Consider the following 21,158-nt stretch of genomic DNA (forward strand, 5'->3'; position numbering starts at 1 on the left):
CTAAATCATGCTGCTGTGATATAGGATCTAAAAGCTCTGTGGCTTTCAAAAACAAAGGCTTATTTTTTGCCCGTATTGCGTGTCCCCTGTGGGTGGCCGAGGCTCTGCTCCCTGCCTCCACTGCCTGGGGTGAGGCTCTTGGAGCAGCAGCCCCTACCTGGACACCGTAGGCCTCAGGGCAGAGGAAATCAGATGGTGAGCCAGGACACTGGCTCTGCAGCCTCCACTTCCACTCCCATTTCCTTGGCCCCAAAGCTAGTCACAGGGTTATTGAGGGATGACCCTCCCTTAGGGAGAGGCCCCAGGGAAGCCACACAAACATTTGAACAGTGATGCAGTCTACCATTCCACCTGTCTCCACAGCCCTGTGATTTATGCTGAGGATATTGGGTCCTTGGGTAGAAATTGACCAAAATCAGATCTTAAGGCTTTAATATTTTACCTGGCTATTCCCTGTTTGACGCATTTCCCCTCAACTGGTCTTGAGATGAATATTTCACTTGTGGAAGGGGTGGGATAACTATTTTTAAAAGCAACATGTACTCAGCCTCCCTGTTCCTCTCACCTCATTCGTGATTCTGTGGTAGGACCCCATACTCTTTAGAAGACCACACGGGATTTCCCAATCTGAGACTTTTTAACAGGCCTGCAAATAAAACATGGTTGCATGAGGGCAGGGATAAAATCCCTCGTATATAGGTCCATCATCTCTGAATGTGAATTGAAGAGAGAAGTTAAAGATTTTAGCACTACATCTATAAATGCTGATTATGTGGTGGGGTGTAACTGTGAAAGAGCTCTTTGATACCACTGTCGGAAGCAGAATATAATGCTGAATGCCCCATTGATTTGACCCAATACAGCGTTTTTAAAACTTTCTCTTCAAAATCTTGGGGGAGGAAGGAACTTGGGAAAGTCGCTTATTTTCTTGCCCTTCGATAGCAACATCCCAAATAGATGAGGCCTCCGAAGATTGGTTCATAGCACCTGTCACTTCCTAGTTTATAGTGTTTAATAACACTGTGCTAGGAAGCTTTTTTCTGTTTCACCCAGAGAAACCTACCTTCAATCAACAAATTAATCTTCTCCATAGATTAAAAATGAAACAAAACAAAAATATCTTTGAAAACAGAGATTGTGCCTTTCTTTATTCAACAACCATAACTATGCTTACCAATTCTTAGAGGGAGAGTAGAATCCTAACTTAAAACCTTTCATTTGGCATCAGCAGTTGGACAAGCTATTTCCAGGTCTTTGAATATGAAAAAATGTTAAAAAGTTTTCCTTGTGAGCTTGGGTTTTCAAAGAGGATCGCTTTGGAAAGTTGGCAGATAGTTAACTTTCCTGGCATGAGGATTGTTTTTTTTTTTCTTTTCCCCTCCAACCAAAGCTATGACAGGGTGGAGTATACTTCCATGAAATTGCATGTTTCCAAAATAGAATTCATTGCTATGTTTTACTGCTGTTATAATTGAATGTCTAATCAAAAACAAGCAAAAACCAAACATCACTGTAGAAATACAATTTCAGTTCATATTTTAAAATTTAGTCTTCATATGTGATAAAATTATTATATTTTGTAAATTGCTTTTTGAGTAAAAGTATTCCAAACAATTTCCAATGTGGTCCAAATTTCATCCTCATTTCTGTAGTCTCACATAGTAATTATCCACAGTCTCATATAGTAATAGCACCATATCATTGATGCTGTTGAGTTTCCCTTGTAGTCTGAATGGCTTCCAGAAGAGAACACTGCATTCCTCAGCTCTTTGGTTTTCCATCCCAGTACGAGTCTACATCCAACCAAAATGACCAGGAACAATCCTTGATGTTCCTGGCTGGTACGTTGTGATTCATTGTTTCCTAGGATGGGACGGATCTGTAATAGAACTTGGTCATACATTATGGAAGTGACAGATGTGGACAAAAGTTGGGATCACCAGCGAAAGAAAACTAGTTATCCCTTCCACATCACAGGAGTTAGGAGTGTAGTGCCCCCACGATCTAGAAAATCCATGTAAAAAAAATTTTTTTTTTCAGGGTCTCAGGAAACTCCCTAGCTGCTTCTTGATCGGCTGACAGTGTCTCTCCAGTTAACTTTTACATCTGTAGGCTAAACCTTTTTTTTTTTTTAATTTTCAGAATAGCCTTTGCTGGCCTGAAAATCCCTAGGGATAGACCCTGATGCCACAGTCTACCAGAATGCCTTTTTTATATAACAACCCTGCACATTTCTAGCCTTTTCGTCATCTGCTGGCCTTTGCATGTCCTCTGTGGCTTCTGCAAAACTCCCCCCAAATTCCCATTTCATGTCTTATGCCGACCTGCGATATATCACAGCCTTGATAGGGGAAGTTGTGATGTGGAAGGGATAACTGTAGAACTATTGTTCTATGTTCAGGAAGTACATGTTAATATCCTTCTGTCTCCCAGGCTTGTGGAGCAGAAAATAAGTAAAACCACTTGAGAGGAAAAGGAATGAGTAAAGGCAGAAACTCAAACATTGTACAGTTAGTAGGAAATAGGTGACCTTGACTATCCATTCCTACCTTGAGATCTTGTTTTCTGTTTTTCGCTTTGTTTTCTTATTTGAGAATCCCATTGTACCTTTCTTCAGTAAACTTCACGATTCCTTCATACCCTGAGATTCTGTTTTCTTGTTTGTTTTTGTTTGTTTTTGTGTTCTTTTACTTTATTGAAGAAAGGTATGGTGGGATCTGGTAGCAGTAGGGTAAATTTTCTTCTTGTTCCTCCTAGTTTTTAAAAGTGCAGTCTTTAGATGAATGACCTGTCTGCTTTCACAATGAACTCTTGAGATTTAAAAGAACTTTTGGTAACTTGGGATCCCTTTACTTGCCTACATTTCCACAGGATGCTGACTAGGTTATAGCATAAAAGGTCTTCCATAAAAGGTTCTCAGGCCACAGGGAGAAATTCCTAAGGTCTCCGAAAGGAAGCCTACATCACATGAATGAGTGGAACCTTTGCTATTACCGTAAGAACTGGCCCAGAGGCATCCACAGAAACGTCAGAACCAAACAGGGGGAGCCATGAAAGAGCATGGTGTTGAAGAAAATCCTTGAAGGAAAAGTGAAGAGCACAAATAGGAAATGTGTTGTGATATGTGGCATGAAAGAAATCTTCTAAAGCCCATTTTTTCCCTTCCTATTTCAGATTTTACTGAGCTTTCTCCCAGGTGATGAACTGGTACTATGCATTATTAGAGTATGTTTTTTAGCATCAATTGGTTACTTATTTTAAGTAGGCTAAACAACATTGAGCTTTGCTTGTAACTGACAGGGTGCCTACTTCTTGAAGCAAAGGTGCTAATATAAAGCATTTTTGTTGGAGCTCCTGGGTTGCTGAGTGGAACCCTGGAACCTATTGCAATCCTTGACACTAACCATGTGCACACTAGCTTTCAGTTCTTTTTTCCCTAGGAATGGGAGACAAGCAGGCACTTCCATCATAGTGAATATGTGAGGGCCACCTTTCTGTAATGTTAACTAACCTCGGGCGAAACATTTGAAGATAAGTCTAAGTTCAGGTACTTGACTGTAATAGTAAACAGAAAAGGGAAGAGAAAGGATGTTGATGCAGCATGTTTTAATAGCAATTCAGAATTCCTTGGCCTTGGATATTTTTATTTGCTCTTATGATGTTTCTTAAAAATTGTATACAATTACTGCTTCACAATGTTTTAATTTACTCTTGATTTTCTCCTGTGAAAAATGAAGAGGCAGGTCGTGACTTCCCCTTCCGTCATGTATTATTGCCAAAGACTCCTTCAAAAAATATATACAGATAAATGGATCATATTCTATTTCATAGGGTTTTAAATTATTCTATCTGGTGTTTTCTTCCTTATTAATCTGTGCACATTCAGAAACAGAGGAGCTGCCACTTGATTACCATCAAAAGTCTTTTAACTACAAGTGCTTACATATAGTCTCTGTTCTTATTTGTTGGGACTTGGAATCCGTGATGCTTCTAACCAGCTAAGGATATAATTACTGGACAAAGACAGAGCAGTGTCCACTGGGCTTGGAGTAGTGAATGGTCCCACCTGAGAAAAGTGGACACACAGGTTTTTTGTACATGTGAAGTGATATGTCTCTGAAAATCAACAGACACTTGTTATATCCGTTAGTAGTCAGATGATCTAGGCAGGAAGTAAAATTATTGATTGACTAGTGGAATCTATAAAATGACTATGAATTTCTTAGGAGAAAGATAGGATGGAAATAGAAAAGAAAGATTGTTTTCCTGTTATTTATGAAATTTGAGTAAAAAGGATTTTTAAATGACTTCTGGTATTTGCCCTTCTGATCTCAGTATAGGTTTTTCCCACTGTTGGGGACAGAATTGTGACCCCCACAAAAGGTATGTTCAGGTCCCAACAGCTGGTCCTGTGGCTGTGGACCTATTTGTAAATAGGACCTTTGGAGATGTTTCAAGTTAAAGTGCCCTAACTGAATCAGGGTGGGCCTTAATCCAATATGGCTGAAGTTCTTATAAGCAAAGGAAATGGGGCACAGAAGAAAAGCCACAGGGAGTAGCCAGAAGCTGGAAGTCAACAGAACACAGAATAGAAAAGAGAAGATGCCACCATGTGCATTGACAAGTGATGGAGAAGCCAAGGACCAACGATCTCTGGCAGCCAGCCTCAGAATGCCACAGTCTTCAGGGAGAGAGCACAGCCTTGCTCATGCCTTGATTTTGGACTCCCCTAGCCTCAAAACTGTGAGCCAATAAATTCCCATTGTTTAAGTCAACCCGTTGTGTGGTATTTGTTTTGGCAGCCGGGAAATAAAAACACCTACAAAAGACCAACTGGGTTGTCTTTACCCCATCCAGTAGACCCAAGAGGACAGAAAAAGTGGAGGACTCTACTGGAGAATGCAGAGAGCCTGCTCCCTTCTCTCAAACATGCATTAGATTGATACGTAGTGATACCCTGATATCAAGGTAGACCCAGAAATAATTAGCCAATGGGGCTTATTGTCTCTCTTCAGAAACGTTGGGCTTTGAGTCCCTTGAGTCCTCCTTGATTGAGATGTCAAAGTTAAGGAAAAATAGAGTCATGGTTGCCAGTAGCAAAAGGGTTGTTGGTATTTGTTAGGAGTTAATGCTAGAGAATGTGGCTGTTTTAAGGTATGGTCTATGAAGAGAGTCCTGTAGGTGAAAGTCTGGGGTGAAGAGATTTTTAAAGGTTTAGGTAATTCTGAGAGTGTGATTTTATTGGCAAGGGAACAATATATACTATATTAGCTTCTGGGACAGTGGTCTAGTCTGAGAATTGCTGCTATGTTTGGGCACATACTGTCCATCTGAACTTTGCTAGCTGGAGAATTTACTTGGAGTTGGAAGGTTTGTTATTGCGTTAGAGTAGATTTTTATGAGTCACAGACAGGTAGGGTGGAGCCAGGCTCTGAGAAGCTCTATCCTGTCCTTTAGCAGAATTCCAAATTATCTGGCCTATTTATGGTCTATGCTACCAAAGATGATGTGTTTCTAGAGTTTGTTCAGGAATGTGCGCTGTTTAATGTAGCTTTGGCAGCTGTGTTGTGCCTCTCCAGGTATAGAAGAACATTTTCATTCTTGGTCTCCGTTAGGAAAAACTGGTCCTTATCAGTAGTTCAGCCTGCTGGCCCACAAATAAATGATTTTGATGAGAATTCTCAAACTGAGAATGAACGGGATGTGGCACCTGCCACATCAAACAAAGATAAACACAGGCAGAGGCCACTTTCCATCTTCTGTAGAGATAACCTTATCCACATCACCTCCACATCATCTGTGTATCCTGCTGTGTGCACAAGGTTCTACATTGAGAGACATCTGTGTTGTGTGAATATATTCCAAGTATGTGTTTTTTTTAAAGGTTGTTTGTTCCTCTTCTCCCACGAACAGATATCAGTATTACCTGCAAGTTAAAAAAGACGTGCTTGAAGGGCGATTACGGTGTACATTGGAACAGGTGATTCGGCTAGCCGGTTTAGCTGTGCAAGGTGAGATATACCTTACCATCTGACTAGCACGTGAAATCTCTGTCTATTTGATTATGGTGTTTCTGGCTTCCCAAGGAAAGGTTTGATTTCCTTAAATGATCCCTTCATAATGTTCCCTTTTCATTTCAAGATGTCTTAAAAGTTAAAAATGAAACAGTGATTTTCGGTGGCAGGAGGGTGGATTTCTCAAAGTTCTTTGCAAACTGCTCATGCTTGTGTAATTCCAGTTTTATTTGAAGAAATAACAGCTTTTATCCTGCCTTTAATTAAAGGTGTATTTCAGGGTTTGTGGAACTTTTCTCAGAATTCTTGAACCACACAATGTGGTCATAGTCTGTGGCTTGATAACTGTGTTAATATCACAATGATTTCAGGTGTGATGGCTTTAATGTTTAAACATTATACTGTATTTTATTCTAATACATTTAATTTAAAGAGATAAATTAAAAGTAAACAGTTGTAATGGGAAACAACAAATGTGCAATAGTAAATATATTTTCAACCTGTCCTCTTTAGATTTATCAGACAGCTATCCTTTATCTTCTCTAAATTATTATTAGGTGTTTTTTATATAAATTCTTTACACATTTCTCTTCATTGAGTGGTGGCTTAATTGCCTTTAGTCATATGGAAAACACATAGAGAGTAACAAAATTTTTAGAAAGAAATGTGTCTCCCTTTCAGTCATTATTTTCTTTAAAAACAGCTAATGTGCAAGTATAAACCTGTTAGCAGCTGAGTTCTTGCTGTATGGTCTGTTGTTTTAGAAGCTGTGAACTGAACTTCCATCCCAAACTTTGAACTGAATTTGAACCTTTTGGATTCTCAATGACTGGAAAGGCAAACTTTCCTTGACCTTTTCCATTCTGGAGTATTAGTAGTTCAGTGATTTCTGTTGGACAGAGATTCCTGTGCAGTTAGCAGCTGTTGTTAGCCTGTGGACAGAAATATGCAAACTATGTTGCATTACATCTGACCACTTAAAGCCTGAAAGGGGAAGAAACAAAGACCAGTTATAACAGAAAAATCTGTGATAGCATCATTGAAATAATGGAGAAGAGTCCCTTAATAGAGAGAAGAGAGAAAAGATCTGATATATTCTTCATCTTCAAATTGGGTCTTTCTCCCTTTGAAGAGTTTTCTTTTTTGTGCGCTTTATTTACTCTTTTTCCCTATCACCATTAGACTTATTTTGGCATCTTGGATGCTGGAGGACCTGGTGAAAGCTCTCAAGCTGAATGAAGTTGGTGAACTTGTTTAGATTCCCTATTCCTTGGATCCTTGAAACCGACTGTTCAGTCTGATGAATCCCCATTTGGCTATAATATTTAAAAAGTAATCCTGAGAGCCCTTATTGGGCAAATAGAAAAACACCTCAACAGAGATATAAATTGTGATGAAATATGCTAACTGATGATTAAACCTGGGAATAGGCTACCGAGTGATCTTTCCTATTCTTGAATGCCTCACCTAATTGGTAATTATTTGCTAAGTTTGTGGGTGGATCTTTACCTTCCCAGTGACTTCTTTACATTGGTCCTCTGTATGTGTATAAGTATCCCCTCATTCTATAGCTAGTGTTACCTTAAAGATACCTGCATCCATTTCTATCTGGTGCTAAATCTTTTACATGAAATTAAAATTTCATGTTGGTTTGAGTTTTGTGAGAGCAAGTGGGATTAGAAGCAAGGCATTTATATATTTATGACACAGACACTGTATTCATTTTGCATGAGTTCAAACATAACATTGTGACATGGAAACAGGACAAAACAGAATTTTTGGCATCTTGCAACATGTGAAGTTGTTTAAGAGGTGTAAAGATTTTCAGGGTTGCTTGCCAAGGGTGATTTACAGTGGGAATTTCCAGCTGCAAATATATGAAAAGATGCAGATGGGTTTTGCTCTTCGGTTTTCCAGAATAACCTTGGAAAAGTCCCTTTAACATATATTCATATGAATTGATACATATTTAAAAACAGATAAATATAGGCTTATTAAATGTTTTTAAATACCTTTTAGGAATTGCTTTCAAATTTCGCTGTTCTGTCTAGAAAAGTGCATAGCAGTACTCACATGTTGATATTTACAGTGTTAAGTAAAAATGATAATGATATCAAACAAATCTTGGCACTATTTTTATTTAATAATGTAGAAATAGGATGGAGTGGGAAAAATAAATGTGGTAAGTTTATCCTATATTATTCCATCTTTAATTTCATACTACCCCTCTCCCCCTGTTTTAGCTGATTTTGGAGACTATAATCAGTTTGATTCTCAAGATTTCCTCAGAGAATATGTGCTATTTCCTATGGTAAGTATAATTTTCCTTGTCTTAATTAATTTTCTACCTTCTTTGGACCTTTAATTCTTTCCTTTGAAAATCTCGGAGGATTTTACGTAGATATATTCCCTGGGGAGGAAACTAAATGCATTTATAAAGTAGAGAGAAGTTTTATAAAACGCTGAGAAAGTGCAGATGCTTTCTCCAGGCATCAAGGCCCCCCACGCCCGCATCTCCCCGCACCCCCCGCATGGCTTACTCACCGCCCTCCAGCATGCTGGCTCTCAGCCTTTCTGAACTCCCACGCCAGAGCCCTTGTACTTCGGCTTTCCTCTGGAGTGCTCTGCCCCAATCTTTGTATGACTGGCTCTTTCTTGTCATTCAGATCTCAACTCTGATACCACCTCTTCAAAGAGGTCTTCCTTTTCCTTGTCCACTTTTCTGATACACCCCAACCATCATCTGCTTTCTGTGTGGTGTTTGTTGTTTGTTGTTACGTTTTATTGTCAGCCCATCAGCTCTATGGTCCTTATGCAGGGACCTTATCTGTCTTGTCTACTGTTGCTTGGCACACGGTATGTGCTCATAAAATATTTGTTGAATGAATCACTGAAGTAAAATAACCATTCCTGAGTTAAACCAGAGATGAGACTGGGTTTTAATGCCAGGGGGATTTTTGTTTGGTTTGTTTGTTTGGTTGGTTTTGTTTTTGTTAGCTTCAGGGTAAATGAGAGAGTTTTGATGATGCAGGAGTCTAGTTTTTATCATTAAAATATTTGAAAATCCATATTAGAGAAGAATTATAACCAATCTAATGAATGGCTCCAATGTTAGAAATCATGATCATTCAACTCTTATTTTTTTGATCTATTTTGATGATCATTGATCTGAGTACTTCCAGGGGATGAAGTTATATAGGAAACGGTGCTTGTCCTCAAAGAGATTACAGTGTGGTTGAGTAAATAAGAAATTTGCAAAATCAGAATGTAAGGCCAAATGTAACAAAGCATTATCAGGATTTTATGTGAGGAGAGGTCTCGTGCACTTGGGGGATTAGGGGATCCTTAAAAACTAATGGCCTGTGAGCTATATCTTAAAGAACAGGCCAGTTGGAATAGGCAGAGATGGTAGGGAGTGAGGAGTGATATTTAGAGAGACAGATAAGAGGCAAGGTGGCTTGGGTGTTTGGGAAAGGTAGTTTGACTATCTACAGCTCAGGGGTGCTAAAGGAGAATAGTGGCTGATGGGACTGAAGTCATCTGACAAGTTGGAATGTATGTGTTCCTTCCAAGAGTTTGCAGATCCCATACTTCGAGAACCCCTGGATTCATGCAAAGAGACTGTAGGAAGTCAGTTGGGAATCTGCTGTGGTGATCTGGGCAAGAGGTATAATTTAGACATTTGCAGTGGAGATAAAAACAAGAAAGGAATGTAAAAGATGTTTTGGAAGTCAAATGGGCAGAACTTGGCATCTGGTTGGCTATGGCATATTGGAGAAGGTGAGGCATCTGTGACAAAGGTTTTAAGACTAGGATAAGTAAGGCTGGAATTGCTACCCCTATCAGTGCATACAGTGAATTTTAATGGGTCCAAAGCTTACCTTGCTCATCTAGGTTAGGGAAATAGTGCAAAATCTAACTTTTCATGATTAATTCTATCCTTATTCTTCTTCCCTTCAAGAAAATAGCAGTATTATCTACTGTCTGCTGTTTTTTAATCCTTATTAATTCTGCTCATTAAATCAACCTTCACTCAAAGAGCAGAGAAGTTCTTCATAGGACTGAGTGTAAACCTGGTTGAACCAACATCTCTAACATCTCAGATCACCTCAAAAGTCAGGATGTTTTCTAATATGCTCGATATGAAAACAGTGAAGTTCATGCCTTTAAATTTTAAAGAATGTGCATTTTTTTATCTGATGGAGTAGAATGAATTGGGTTGATAATATTCCACAACTTTTTTTCACTGTTCTCTCATTAAAGGTCTTTATCGCATAGCCTGTAGGCAGAGACCAGAGTTGAGTGCTGTTCAGAATTTTCAAAGTGATTAGCAGCATGATCTTTGTGAATTTGTAGATGATAAAATGCTCTGACAGGTTAAAGTGCTATGAAGTGGTAAAGGAGTTATTTTGTACATCATCCCTCTTTCAGAATTAGGCTCTGTCCCCGCTGGCAGATCAGATGCTTAAAAAGCATTGACCTCACAGATCTCACCATAAACCGACAAATATTGACATTGTAATTCTTAGATCTAGTCTACCCTCTTCAATATGGTAGCCACTAGTAAAATCTGAATTAATTAAAATTAACTGAAAAATCAAAAATTTAGTTCCTCAGTTGTATTAGCTACATTTTAAGTGCTTAATAGCCATATGTGGTTAGTGGCTACTGTATCGGATAGCTCAGATATAGAACATGTCCATCATTGGAGAAGTTCCATTGGATAGCGCTGATCTAGAAAATGATGTAGCAGAAGCTGATGCTTGTCTGAGTATCTCTCTGAGTTGGGAATATTCCTAGACTTTGCCATCAGCCATGTACCTTCATCCCCCGTCCCCCTGTTATCTTCTGGATGCACCATGTCAGAGAGGTGCAGAGCCACAGGAGTTGGGTAGTTCTGTGCCCATAATCTGGCTGTGCCACTTACCAGCTATATGACTTTGGGCAAGTTATTTAACCTTTCTGATCTAAAAATGAGGCTAAGAAGCCTAAACCTATTGCGAAGATTAAAATAGATATTGCACGTGAAGTATCTAACTTGGCACTTAGTTAAGTTCTCAATAACAATTTAGTCATCATCATCATCTTCTTATCAGCATTATTATTGTGTCTTTGCCATGCAAACATAAGAATAATTGAGGAGTGTGCTTCCAGGTGGCATCACTAGAAGCATTTTGAAATGTAAGCAGACAGAGGACAAGCAGAAGGTACAATTGATTATTAACCAGTTTTGCATAATTAAAAACTTGTTTGACAATATGAAACTTACACATTGTAGTGTAGAGTTTTTATAAATAAAAACTGATTTAAAAAAAAAGTTACTGCTTTCGAGATACTTAGCAGAGGGAAGGAGATGAGGATGAAGAATAGGATGAGTATGCAGATAACTATGGAAGAAATACAGTAGGCAGAACGTGCACAGGAAAGAAGAGTCCAGAGAAGTAAAAGTTTACATCCAGTTGGAGGGAACAGAAAAGCCCTGTCAAGGGAAATGCTAGCAGAGATAAGATCCAAAGAATGGGTTGATTTTTCCTAGGGTGTGAGGGGTTCTTCTCGGAGAGGTCAGCTTGAGTGTGATTGGATTTGTGAAGAGGAGTTGAGTTCGGTTTGCCTGAGTCCTTGAACCCTTGGGAGGGGAGTCCGGAAAGGGAGGCTTAGTCACACTGAAGAATGGGCTGAATGCCATGCCCAGGTGTCGACTTAATCAGATGGGCAGTGGGGAGCCATGGAGGGTTATAAACTTTCTGCTTAGTTCCACTGGCGCTTTGAAAGAGAAGAATGCATTCCTCTGGTGGGGGAGGGAAGATGGGATGAATGGTCTTGTTTGATCTTATAAAGTAACCGAATTTGTCAAATGGCATTTCTTCAGCAGAGAAAAGAACAAAGTTAAGTACACAGTGCACTCCGCAGGTGTGTGGCTGTGTACAGGCATGTACTCGGCCATTTTTCATTTGTGTGGAGTGGCTCTCACATTTCTCTGTGGCAGAGGCACATACCTCAGGGAGGCCCCAAGGCATATATTGAGCCAGTTGAATACAATAGCAGGGAGGCATCTTTTTTTTTTTTTTTTTTTTTTTAAGTTAGGAAGCAGAGGTTTAATGGAACACTTTTTGATCTTTCCTTCCTTTTATTTGGTTAACATGTATCTTTCATTAGCTTTTCAAAATTAGCACTGGGTTATTTCTACTACTTAATGCCTAGATGCATATACATAGCTAAATTTCTAAGCCATATGGAATTTTTGTTATTTTACAGCATGAAATTTAAAATGTTAAGCTTATTTCCTATCATGGACTTGAGTCATTTTAGTGAATGCCTAAGCAGGAAACAGCAAATTAATCAGTTAACACGTGAAAAATAAGAGCTGCCATAATTCCCTCCATCTTCTCTAAGGTCTCTCACAGCCATCTGCAGAGCTATAGAATTTCCAATAATACAGTTACATTTTCATTTTCCAGTTTTGAAAATAATATTCACGTTTCACATTTTAATGGTTTTGAGATGAAATGTTTCTTACAGTTGAGGTGTAAGAAACATTTATGGTCATAGTGTTTTATCCCTGAAAAGTTATTAAATTGGAGGCAACTCTTTAATTTGGAATCAAGGCAAAGAGGTATTTTGGATGTTTTCTGCTGAAACATTTCCCCCCACCCCTCAATGTCTAGCGTGAGCCTCAGGTGTGTCCTTATCAGGTCACACGGTTCAGGGTCCCTTCGGCCATCCTTTCTAGAGCTCAGAGGAAAATGCGGCACACCTGTGTTCTCCGTGCTCGCCAGCCTGGGGTTTGTGCAAGCTGCTGCTTGGGAAGGCTGGAGGCCGCTGGCCCCATGGCTTGAGCCCCCTTGGGCCCCACCAGGCCCCCAAAAGGGATGAGGCCAGCTCTGTGATCACTACATCTATCAGGCTTTCAGTAAATGATTGCTATTGTCTCCCGTCTTGGGTTTATTCCTCCAGACTCCATCCCTCTATCCTAGACAGTGCTTTGCTGGTAAATGTTTGACAAGCCCTGATTTCCATGGTGTAAAAACTCCCACCATGAAGTCACTTGAAGGAGAGTTGGGAAAAGATGCTTGTAATTGACTCTTCAGAGCCCACAGGGGTCAGGGGTCTGGTGTTCAGTTGATTGAGGTATCAGCTGGTCAGCGGCATAGCTGTTGTCTTACCAACATCATGGCCTCCACTCCCGTGAATGTCAGCAGGAGTCTGCTCTGCCTTCATGTGGGCTCTGAGGCAGTTTTCTGGTTTTGTGGTGGTGAACATAAAAGTCTGGCACAGTCCCTTCCTAGGCTCGACTTTTGAAGGGATAATGACCTGGAACTCATTTGCCTATACTCTGATCGTTAAAAATATACAGGTGTATGCATGCAAAGCATTTTTAATAAAACTGGTTCTGAGAGACAGGCAGATTGGGAAGAATGTAAATTATAAAAGGAGCTATTCCCTGGCCCTACAGAAATTAGGTGGCCACCCAAAATACACCTTGGAATAACTTAAATTATTGTGGAGAGCCACATTTTAAAAGTAAAAATGAGGAGTCAGTACCGAAAATTACAGCCTTTAATTCTGAAGGAGTAAAGGAGGGATCAAAGAGGCAAGGCAGATGAGGAACGTCTTCTGAAGAAGGGAGCTTTTTTTTTTTTTAAATTCATTTTACTGAGATAAATTCACATACCATGCTGTCATATAAAACAAATTGTACATTTGATTGTTCACAGTACTATTACATAGTTGTGCATTCATCACCTAAATCAATCCCTGACACCTTCATTACCACACACACAAAAATAACAAGAATAATAATTAAATTGAAAAAGAGCAATTAAAGTAAAAAAGAACACTGGGTGCCTTTGTTTGTTTGTTTGTTTATTTGTTTTTTCCTTCCCCCGTTTTTCTACTCATCCATCCATAAACTAGACAAAGGGGAGTGTGGTCTTTATGGCTTTCCCAATCCCATTGTCACCCCTCATAAGCTACATTTTATACAATTGTCTCTAAGATTCATGGGTTCTGGGTTGTAGTTTGGTAGTTTCAGGAATCTACCGCCAGCCACCCCAATTCATTAGAACCTAAAAAGGGTTGTCTATATTGTGCGTAAGAGTGCCCACCAGAGTGACCTCTCGGCTCCTTTTGGAATCTCTCTACCACTGAAGCTTGTTTCATTTCCTTTCACTTCCCCCTTTTGGTCAAGATGTTCTCCATTCCACGATGCTGGGTCTAGATTCCTCCTCGGGAGTCATATTTATTCCACATTGCCGGGGAGATTCACTCCCCTGGGTGTCTGATCCCGCGTAGCGGGGAGGGCAGTGAGTTCACCTGCCAAGTTGGCTTAGCTAGAGAGAGAGGGCCACATCTGAACAACAAAGAGGCATTTGGGAGGAGGCTCTTAGGCACAATTATAGGGAGGCCTAGCCTAAGAAGGGAGCTTTTAAGGTTTGCAAGCAAAGTAGCAAATGCTCAGAGCTTCTTGAACTTAACCACTTTCCATTCCTACAGGATTTGGCCCTGGAAGAGGCTGTTCTGGAGGAGCTGACACAGAAGGTAGCCCAGGAACACAAAGCCCACAGGTGAGGAGGGCCAGGCAGAGGGGGCAGGGGGCTGCCTGGCCCAACAGACAGCCATTGTCAGGGGGGCAGGAGGCATTAGCCTCCTTAGGCCCAGTCCCTGCCTTGAGTCAACAAAGGTCCGTGTAACTCACCTCTGTCCTATTCTGAGACAGGTGCATATGGGTTGAAAACGGTGCTACTTTTCCTTCCTTCTTTGCCTCCATCCTTCCTTCTGTCCTTCCCTTCTTTTCTTCCCTTATTCCCCCTCTCTCCCTTTCTTTCTTTCCTTTTTTTCTTTAACATCAGAAAGCCCATACAGATGTGGAGCTGTTGGCTAGGATAATTCCTCTCTGTGGCCTTTCTAGGAATCTGTGGCCAAGTATGGTAGGCCTGGGAATGCCGGTGCTGAGGGAAGAGTTAAAGAGCTACCTCCGGTGGACATGGGAAGGCAAAGGCCCCTTCCTCTTGAGAGGGAGATCAAGAGGGAAACTTGGGGGACCAGTTTAAGGAAGCACTAAGAGTTTAATGTCACGGCTACTTGGAACTATTTTGGACTAATATAAAACAAACGCCCTTCCCTTCCAGCCTCAGAGGACCTATACAGTAACCCTAGACTCTCATCTTGGTCACTTGGCTCCCAAAATATCATCCTTATAAACTTTTCTCTCTCTCTCTTTTTTTCTTTAGTAATAGAAATTTCTCCTGATGGGAGAAAAATATCTTTTCTTTTTAAAGCTGGTAGCATTATTCACAGGGATGTCTGGAATAATTATGTAGTGTTTGTAGGGCTGTGACCCTTAAGTAAATACCTTTACCTTCCTCTTATTATTCTCCATTAAGTAAAAGGCCACTGGGGACTATGTTTGCCAACACACCATACCTTTACAGTTGGGTGATGATTGCTTTTCCCAGAAACTAGAGCTAAACCACAGCTCTGAATTTGCCATCAGGAGGGTAAGCTCTTCCACTGACTTTGTTGTCCTTAACCATTTCCTCCTTTGATGCTATTTTGATTTTAGTGGAATCCTGCCAGCAGAAGCTGAACTTATGTACATCAATGAAGTGGAACGTCTGGATGGGTTTGGACAGGAAAGCTTCCCTGTAAAGGTAACGTAGTGTGGCATATCTTTGCTCTATCCTTCTCAGAAGGACCCAGGCATTTGGAACACATCAGTGTTGATAGCAGTGGGCCAGATGGCTTGGCTTTCTTATTGCTGTGTGGCATTAGTTGGCAAGTCCAATTTACTTTAGGTAAAGCAAATGCTTTTTCTTAACTTAGAGAGTTTGAAGTTTTCCTTGGTCTTCAGCAAAATATCTCATTTATAAGATAGTGTTCTGCATACAGAATACCAGCCCATCCTGTGCCTTGAAGGTATCCAAGCACATATCTGGTCTTACAGGGTATGCTTCAGTAAAGACCTTAGCCTGTAGTTTTCTTCCCCAGGCTTATTCTCTTTTTTTCCTTTGTACGGATACAGGGATATCTGTTTGTAATGTGGAATGAAACATTTCCTGCATGCAATCACAAACTTTATTTCTCCAACTCTATAGAGGCCTCCATTGTGGGTTTCCAGCCCCTCTGATGTTTTCTGGAAACTATGTCTAGGAAACTGTTATAGCACATCATGTCCTTTGCAACAAATACACCTCCTGAAATGGGTGTGGTTGGGGCAGGTCATGGTGCATGGTCATTTATGGGCCTGAGCCCATATCCAAATTCATTTTCCTCTCTCTGCTGACCAACTTTACGAAAAATGGAGTTTTATCAGAATCCTAAAGCAACTGGCACATTTCAGCAATTTGGGAGATGCCTGCAATTTCAGCACAAACATTTCACTCCAACTGGCTCCACTGGCTGGTTTATAAGTGTTCTGTTCCCCCTCTGTTGCACGTTTGCAATTTGCCTTAATGAGAACTGCCCATGTGCATCAAGTAGAATCAAACAGGGTGGCCGCAGCTTGCGGAAAGGGCTAAATGACTCTTTTTTAGATTTGTTTAATTTTCTTTTGCTTCTCTAATGGCTGCCCTTCGTAGGGTTGTAATCCATTTTCCTTGCAATAATGCCTTATGAAGCCATCTGCATCCCACTTACATTTCAGTAGCCCATATATAGTCATGATATTTTGGGTCATTGAAAAATCAGAAAACTTTTCTCCACTTCTAGCAAACTGACTTCCCAAATTGCTGAAAGTTGGGGGTTTTGTTGTTGTGGTCATTTGCTTGTTGTGTTTTAGTAATTCTGAGACTTGCGAAATAGGGACAGTTGAGATGGTGTTGAAACCCACTGTGCTTGGCTCTGATGCACTTTCTAGGTTGCTCTTTCATGGGAAGGGTACTCAGGGGGCTCCTGTAGCTTACTCTGAATGGGTGAACAGGCCCTGCTGACTCACTGTAGGGCAGGCGTAACTTGGCTGCATTTCTCTTTTTTTCTCTTTCTCCAACAAATCTTTTCATGACTAAGGTGATCACCTACAGACCACACGGTTCCTGGAAACCCAGTGATGACAGGTGGGACAGTAGTAGCAGTGGGGGCAGTGATGTGGTCAGCTCTGGAATAAGTGAAAGAGCAGAGAAGAAAGCATGCAGGGAGAGATGGTCAACGTTAATGTAATCCCTCTTGGTTAGTACAGGTCCTTATTGACCAAATAAGTAAGCTGTCTTATGGATATGTCCTAGGGGAGAATATTTCCCTTTAGTGTGGGCTTTTCCATGAATGGTTCCTACAACCTAAAAACCATGGCCTTTTCCATGAATGGTTTTCAAGGCTGGAGGAGTCACCTAGCCATTTGTAGGCAGGTCTGCCCCTCCTCCTCCACAAGCAGAGGTGTGGCTGCTGCCCAAGTCACTTATGGACATGGGGAGGGTGCTTCTGGGATGGGTAGGCTGCAGGCTGGAGCCTGGGTCCTTTGCTAAGTTGGACTTAGAGCCCTTACATTCTGACCAATGCAGTGACCCCAGCATCCTGGTAAGAGTGGTCAATTCAGACATCCCGTCCATGTTTTTCCATTGATTCAGGTGATGAATTGCTCTCCCTCCATCCCCATCAGAGTTTTACATGTACCTGCTGGCAAAGTACCCAAGGAAGTCTTTCTGCAGGATTTCCCTTTTCCTTTCCATCTCTACTTCTTCCATCTTCTTTTCTCACACATATTTTAATGTAGTATAATTTACCTTTTCTTTTTTAAATTTATTTTATTTTTAAAATAATTTACCTTTTTTCTTCAGCCAAGGTAGTTTTCTTCCTTCTTCCTCAGTTCTTTCCCTCCTAACACTCATTCTGCTTTTGTCACCAACAGTTGCCTTACCCATTCTTTATTCCTGTTCAAAGACTCCTTGTTCTAATGTAAATTTTGGGGGTGGGTGGAGAATAGGTCACTAAGAAGGGACTCTGTCTTCTTTGTGTCTTAAATGGGATCAAGTATTCTGGGAAGTGTAGAGATCCTTCTTTTTTGTCTTAGGCCTGACTATACCAAGAGACCAGACTGAAGATAAGACATCTGGGGTTCCCCTACAGAGGGCCAGGACAGATTGCTGACAGTGACACCTACAGTCCACAAGCCTTAGCCCTGCTCACAAAGCTCCCAGCCAGCATTTGGCACCCCACTCTCAAATGTGGGCAGCCAGGTGTCACCCAATATGATACCCTAACAGGAGAGACAGCAGAGATCACCACAGTGAGGGCGAAGCAGCCTGGAAAACAGAGACTCTGCTGGGAGAAGACAAGTGCCCCCCTTTAAAAGTGCATTTAACTTTATGCCTCAGAGATAAAAAAGAAAATCACGTCCTTGAAGGAATAGGGTCTATAAAACGGAACATTCAGAGAATAAAAAAGAGCTCTCAGAGATTAAAAATATGATATCCGAAATGGAAATCTTAAAAGAAAGGGCAGAAGATAAAATTGAGAAAATTTCACCAAAAAACAAAATAATGGAACGTGGGGGCACAGAGATAAGAAAATTAGAGGACCATGTCAGGGTGTCCAACATCTGAATAATGAGCATTCTAAAAAGAGTGAACGGGGAAACAAGATAATTCAAGAAAAATCCCAGAACTGAGGAATACGAGGTACTAAATTGAATGGACCAAGCATGGTGGAGGCAAATAAACTCACACAAGGGCTTTAAGAGGTGAAAGCTGCTGCCTCGGGGGAGCGGAATCAGTGGGGACAGGATCTGCTGTTTACTTCTTCTAAACAACCCTAACTAATCTTTAATGGTTCAAATTATGTGCATGTATAACTTAGATTTCAGCAATAAAAACTAAGTTAAAAAAGATATTAATAAGCCATCAAAGAGAAAATCCTAATGGCCCAAAACATGAGAAAATGTTAAAATTCTCTCTTAAATAGGAAATGTAACAAATTGAGAAAAAAGAAAAAAAAAATATATGGTCCAGTAGGATGTGCAGTATGGTGTGAACCCTTCAGGATCTGGCGCCCACATAGCTGACTGCCTTGTTGCCATGATGCTATTTGTGATTTATTCCCATTATGGTGAGAAACGGGGTGTGCTGGCTGTAAGGATAGACTGCTGCCCAAGTGCTTGGTTCTATAAGACTGCTGGGGTGGTCTGTTTCATCACAAGTATCTTTTGTTGATCTTATGCAGGACAATCATGGAAACGGTGTGCACCTTGGCATTTTCTTTATGGGGATTTTCGTGAAAAACAGAATTGGAAGACAAGCACTAATATACAGGTAGTCTTTTTTGCTGTTTTGGCTTTTTCACCACCACCACCCCCTTGCCCCTAATCCCCTTCTTCCTTTTCCCCTCAAGGGACTCTGGAAAAACTCCACCGAGTATCAAAGTTCTCAAATGAATTAAAAGCTAGAATTGAGATTTTTCTCAAATCAGATAAATTTGGCCCTCTGCAGGATTTAAGCAGTTATGAAGAAATTCACCTCACTTTTCCGGGAGGCCTGTAGAGGGAGGAGGAACGTTTTCTTCCTGTCTGACTCCAGGGAACTCCACAGAGCCAAAAGAGGGGAACTAAACTCCATATGCATCTGGTTAGAAATGGCTCTTCAGTCTCCTGCTTGAATATCTTTGTTGGGCTTATCAGTGACTGGTTGTTTAATCCAAACTGGCTTCTCTACATTGTCCTGGACCTTCTGCCTAACTACATATGCTAAAAGAGGGAAAACAAATTTTTATATCAATGAAAGAGGATTATTTGTGAACGTTTGTCTTGGAAAAAAAAAAATAGAAGCAATCAATTTATTATCATTATAAATTAAAGGACTTGGGAACTGTATACTATTTTGACATGTTAACCCTCTTTTCCAGTTAACAGGGTGGAACCAGAGTAGGGATGTGGCAGAGTATCCTCGCCTTTACATACCAGTGAGCTTGCTTTGTGTTGGTACCCACAGATTTCATCATAATGGCAATGATCTGAAAAAACCCACATGCTTTCATTTGCAAAGGCAATGCAGCCCATTATTTATTGGAAGAACCGCTTTCCTGTGTGTGCATCTGATAGGCAGAGCTGTGTACCTAGGGCCAGTGATCAATGATGGCTCTCAGAGACAAGCACAGATCACCTTCTGGAACTGAATCTTGGCCAGCCAAGTGCTCTCTGGATCAGCAGTTACTGCAGGTCATTTTGAGACACTTTTCTGAACAAAAGATTCCTGATTGGTTGTTATGTCCCTGGGTCCCACCCTACCATTATATTTATGACTTTTTATTCCTCTTTAATAGAGACGCTATTGTGCTGGGAGAAGGAAAAGAGATCTTTGGGGCTATACAATAAGCCTTTTGAATTTTGGGCACATTCAGAGTCAATTCCATGTATTTGTACCAAATTATGAATTAATTGGATAATAATATATAAATACAGCAGAGGTATAACAGAGGTAAATTTTTATGCTTATTGCAAAGCTATCCAGGCATTTTTGCCCCACACAGTTCTCTATAGCTAAATTCATGCTTCAGTTTCTCCTTGAGCCTGGAGAAGAGAAACAGACAAGTCTTACATTCCAGTTATTGAGATGGAATAAAAGAAAATAGCAATTTGAATGCCTGATGAGCATAAGCTACTCGGCAGTTTTGCACAGTTTCCTTAGGAACTGCTTCTAGACCTCTTCTTTAGCATTTATCTCAAAACCCCCAACAAAATGGGAATTTACTGCTATTATAGTGTCATGTTAATTAGGCCCCAAGGGAACATCGTATGGTGGGGACAGGAGGAGTATATCCATATTTTTGGCAGTTGATCTGAAGGAATGGAGCCAGGGGAAACCGAGTGTCTCATATCTCTAGAAACCTTCACCGAGGAGCTTGTAGCCGTGAGTTCATGTAGATATAATCTGTCGGCATGTAAGTTGGGCAGCAAACTCTGCCGAACACCTGTAGAGAGTCTTGCCCTAGCAGATGTACTTAAACATGGTACTGTATGATGGAAAGGTGACTGGAGGAAAATCTGGAAACCACAGGTCTAGAACTCATTCATCCCTGACAAGTGGAGCGAATATGGCTAAGTAATGTTTTCATTTGTGTCTAAATTGCCACATATTCTGCTAACGTAGGAACAAAAATAGTGCCTCGTCTACCCTAGAGGCTTGATATAAAAGTTGTAGTCTGTACAGATGAGATGCAATA

At 40.6% G+C, this 21,158-nt stretch overlaps 1 protein-coding gene across 1 annotated transcript in view; it reads left to right on the forward strand.

The window, feature by feature from the left end:
- Positions 1–21,158, forward strand: part of PTPN14 (protein tyrosine phosphatase non-receptor type 14) — a 182,225-nt gene that overhangs the window by 123,681 nt on the left and 37,386 nt on the right. Inside the window, exons 4-8 of the mRNA XM_037823895.1 lie at positions 5,914–6,011; positions 8,258–8,325; positions 14,508–14,578; positions 15,577–15,664; positions 19,164–19,252. Of these exons, the coding sequence (XP_037679823.1) occupies positions 5,914–6,011; positions 8,258–8,325; positions 14,508–14,578; positions 15,577–15,664; positions 19,164–19,252 (414 nt within the window). The remainder of the gene's footprint in view (positions 1–5,913; positions 6,012–8,257; positions 8,326–14,507; positions 14,579–15,576; positions 15,665–19,163; positions 19,253–21,158) is intronic.

Source organism: Choloepus didactylus, chromosome 2 (assembly GCF_015220235.1).
Source record: "Choloepus didactylus isolate mChoDid1 chromosome 2, mChoDid1.pri, whole genome shotgun sequence".
NCBI classification, from domain to species: domain Eukaryota; kingdom Metazoa; phylum Chordata; class Mammalia; order Pilosa; family Megalonychidae; genus Choloepus; species Choloepus didactylus.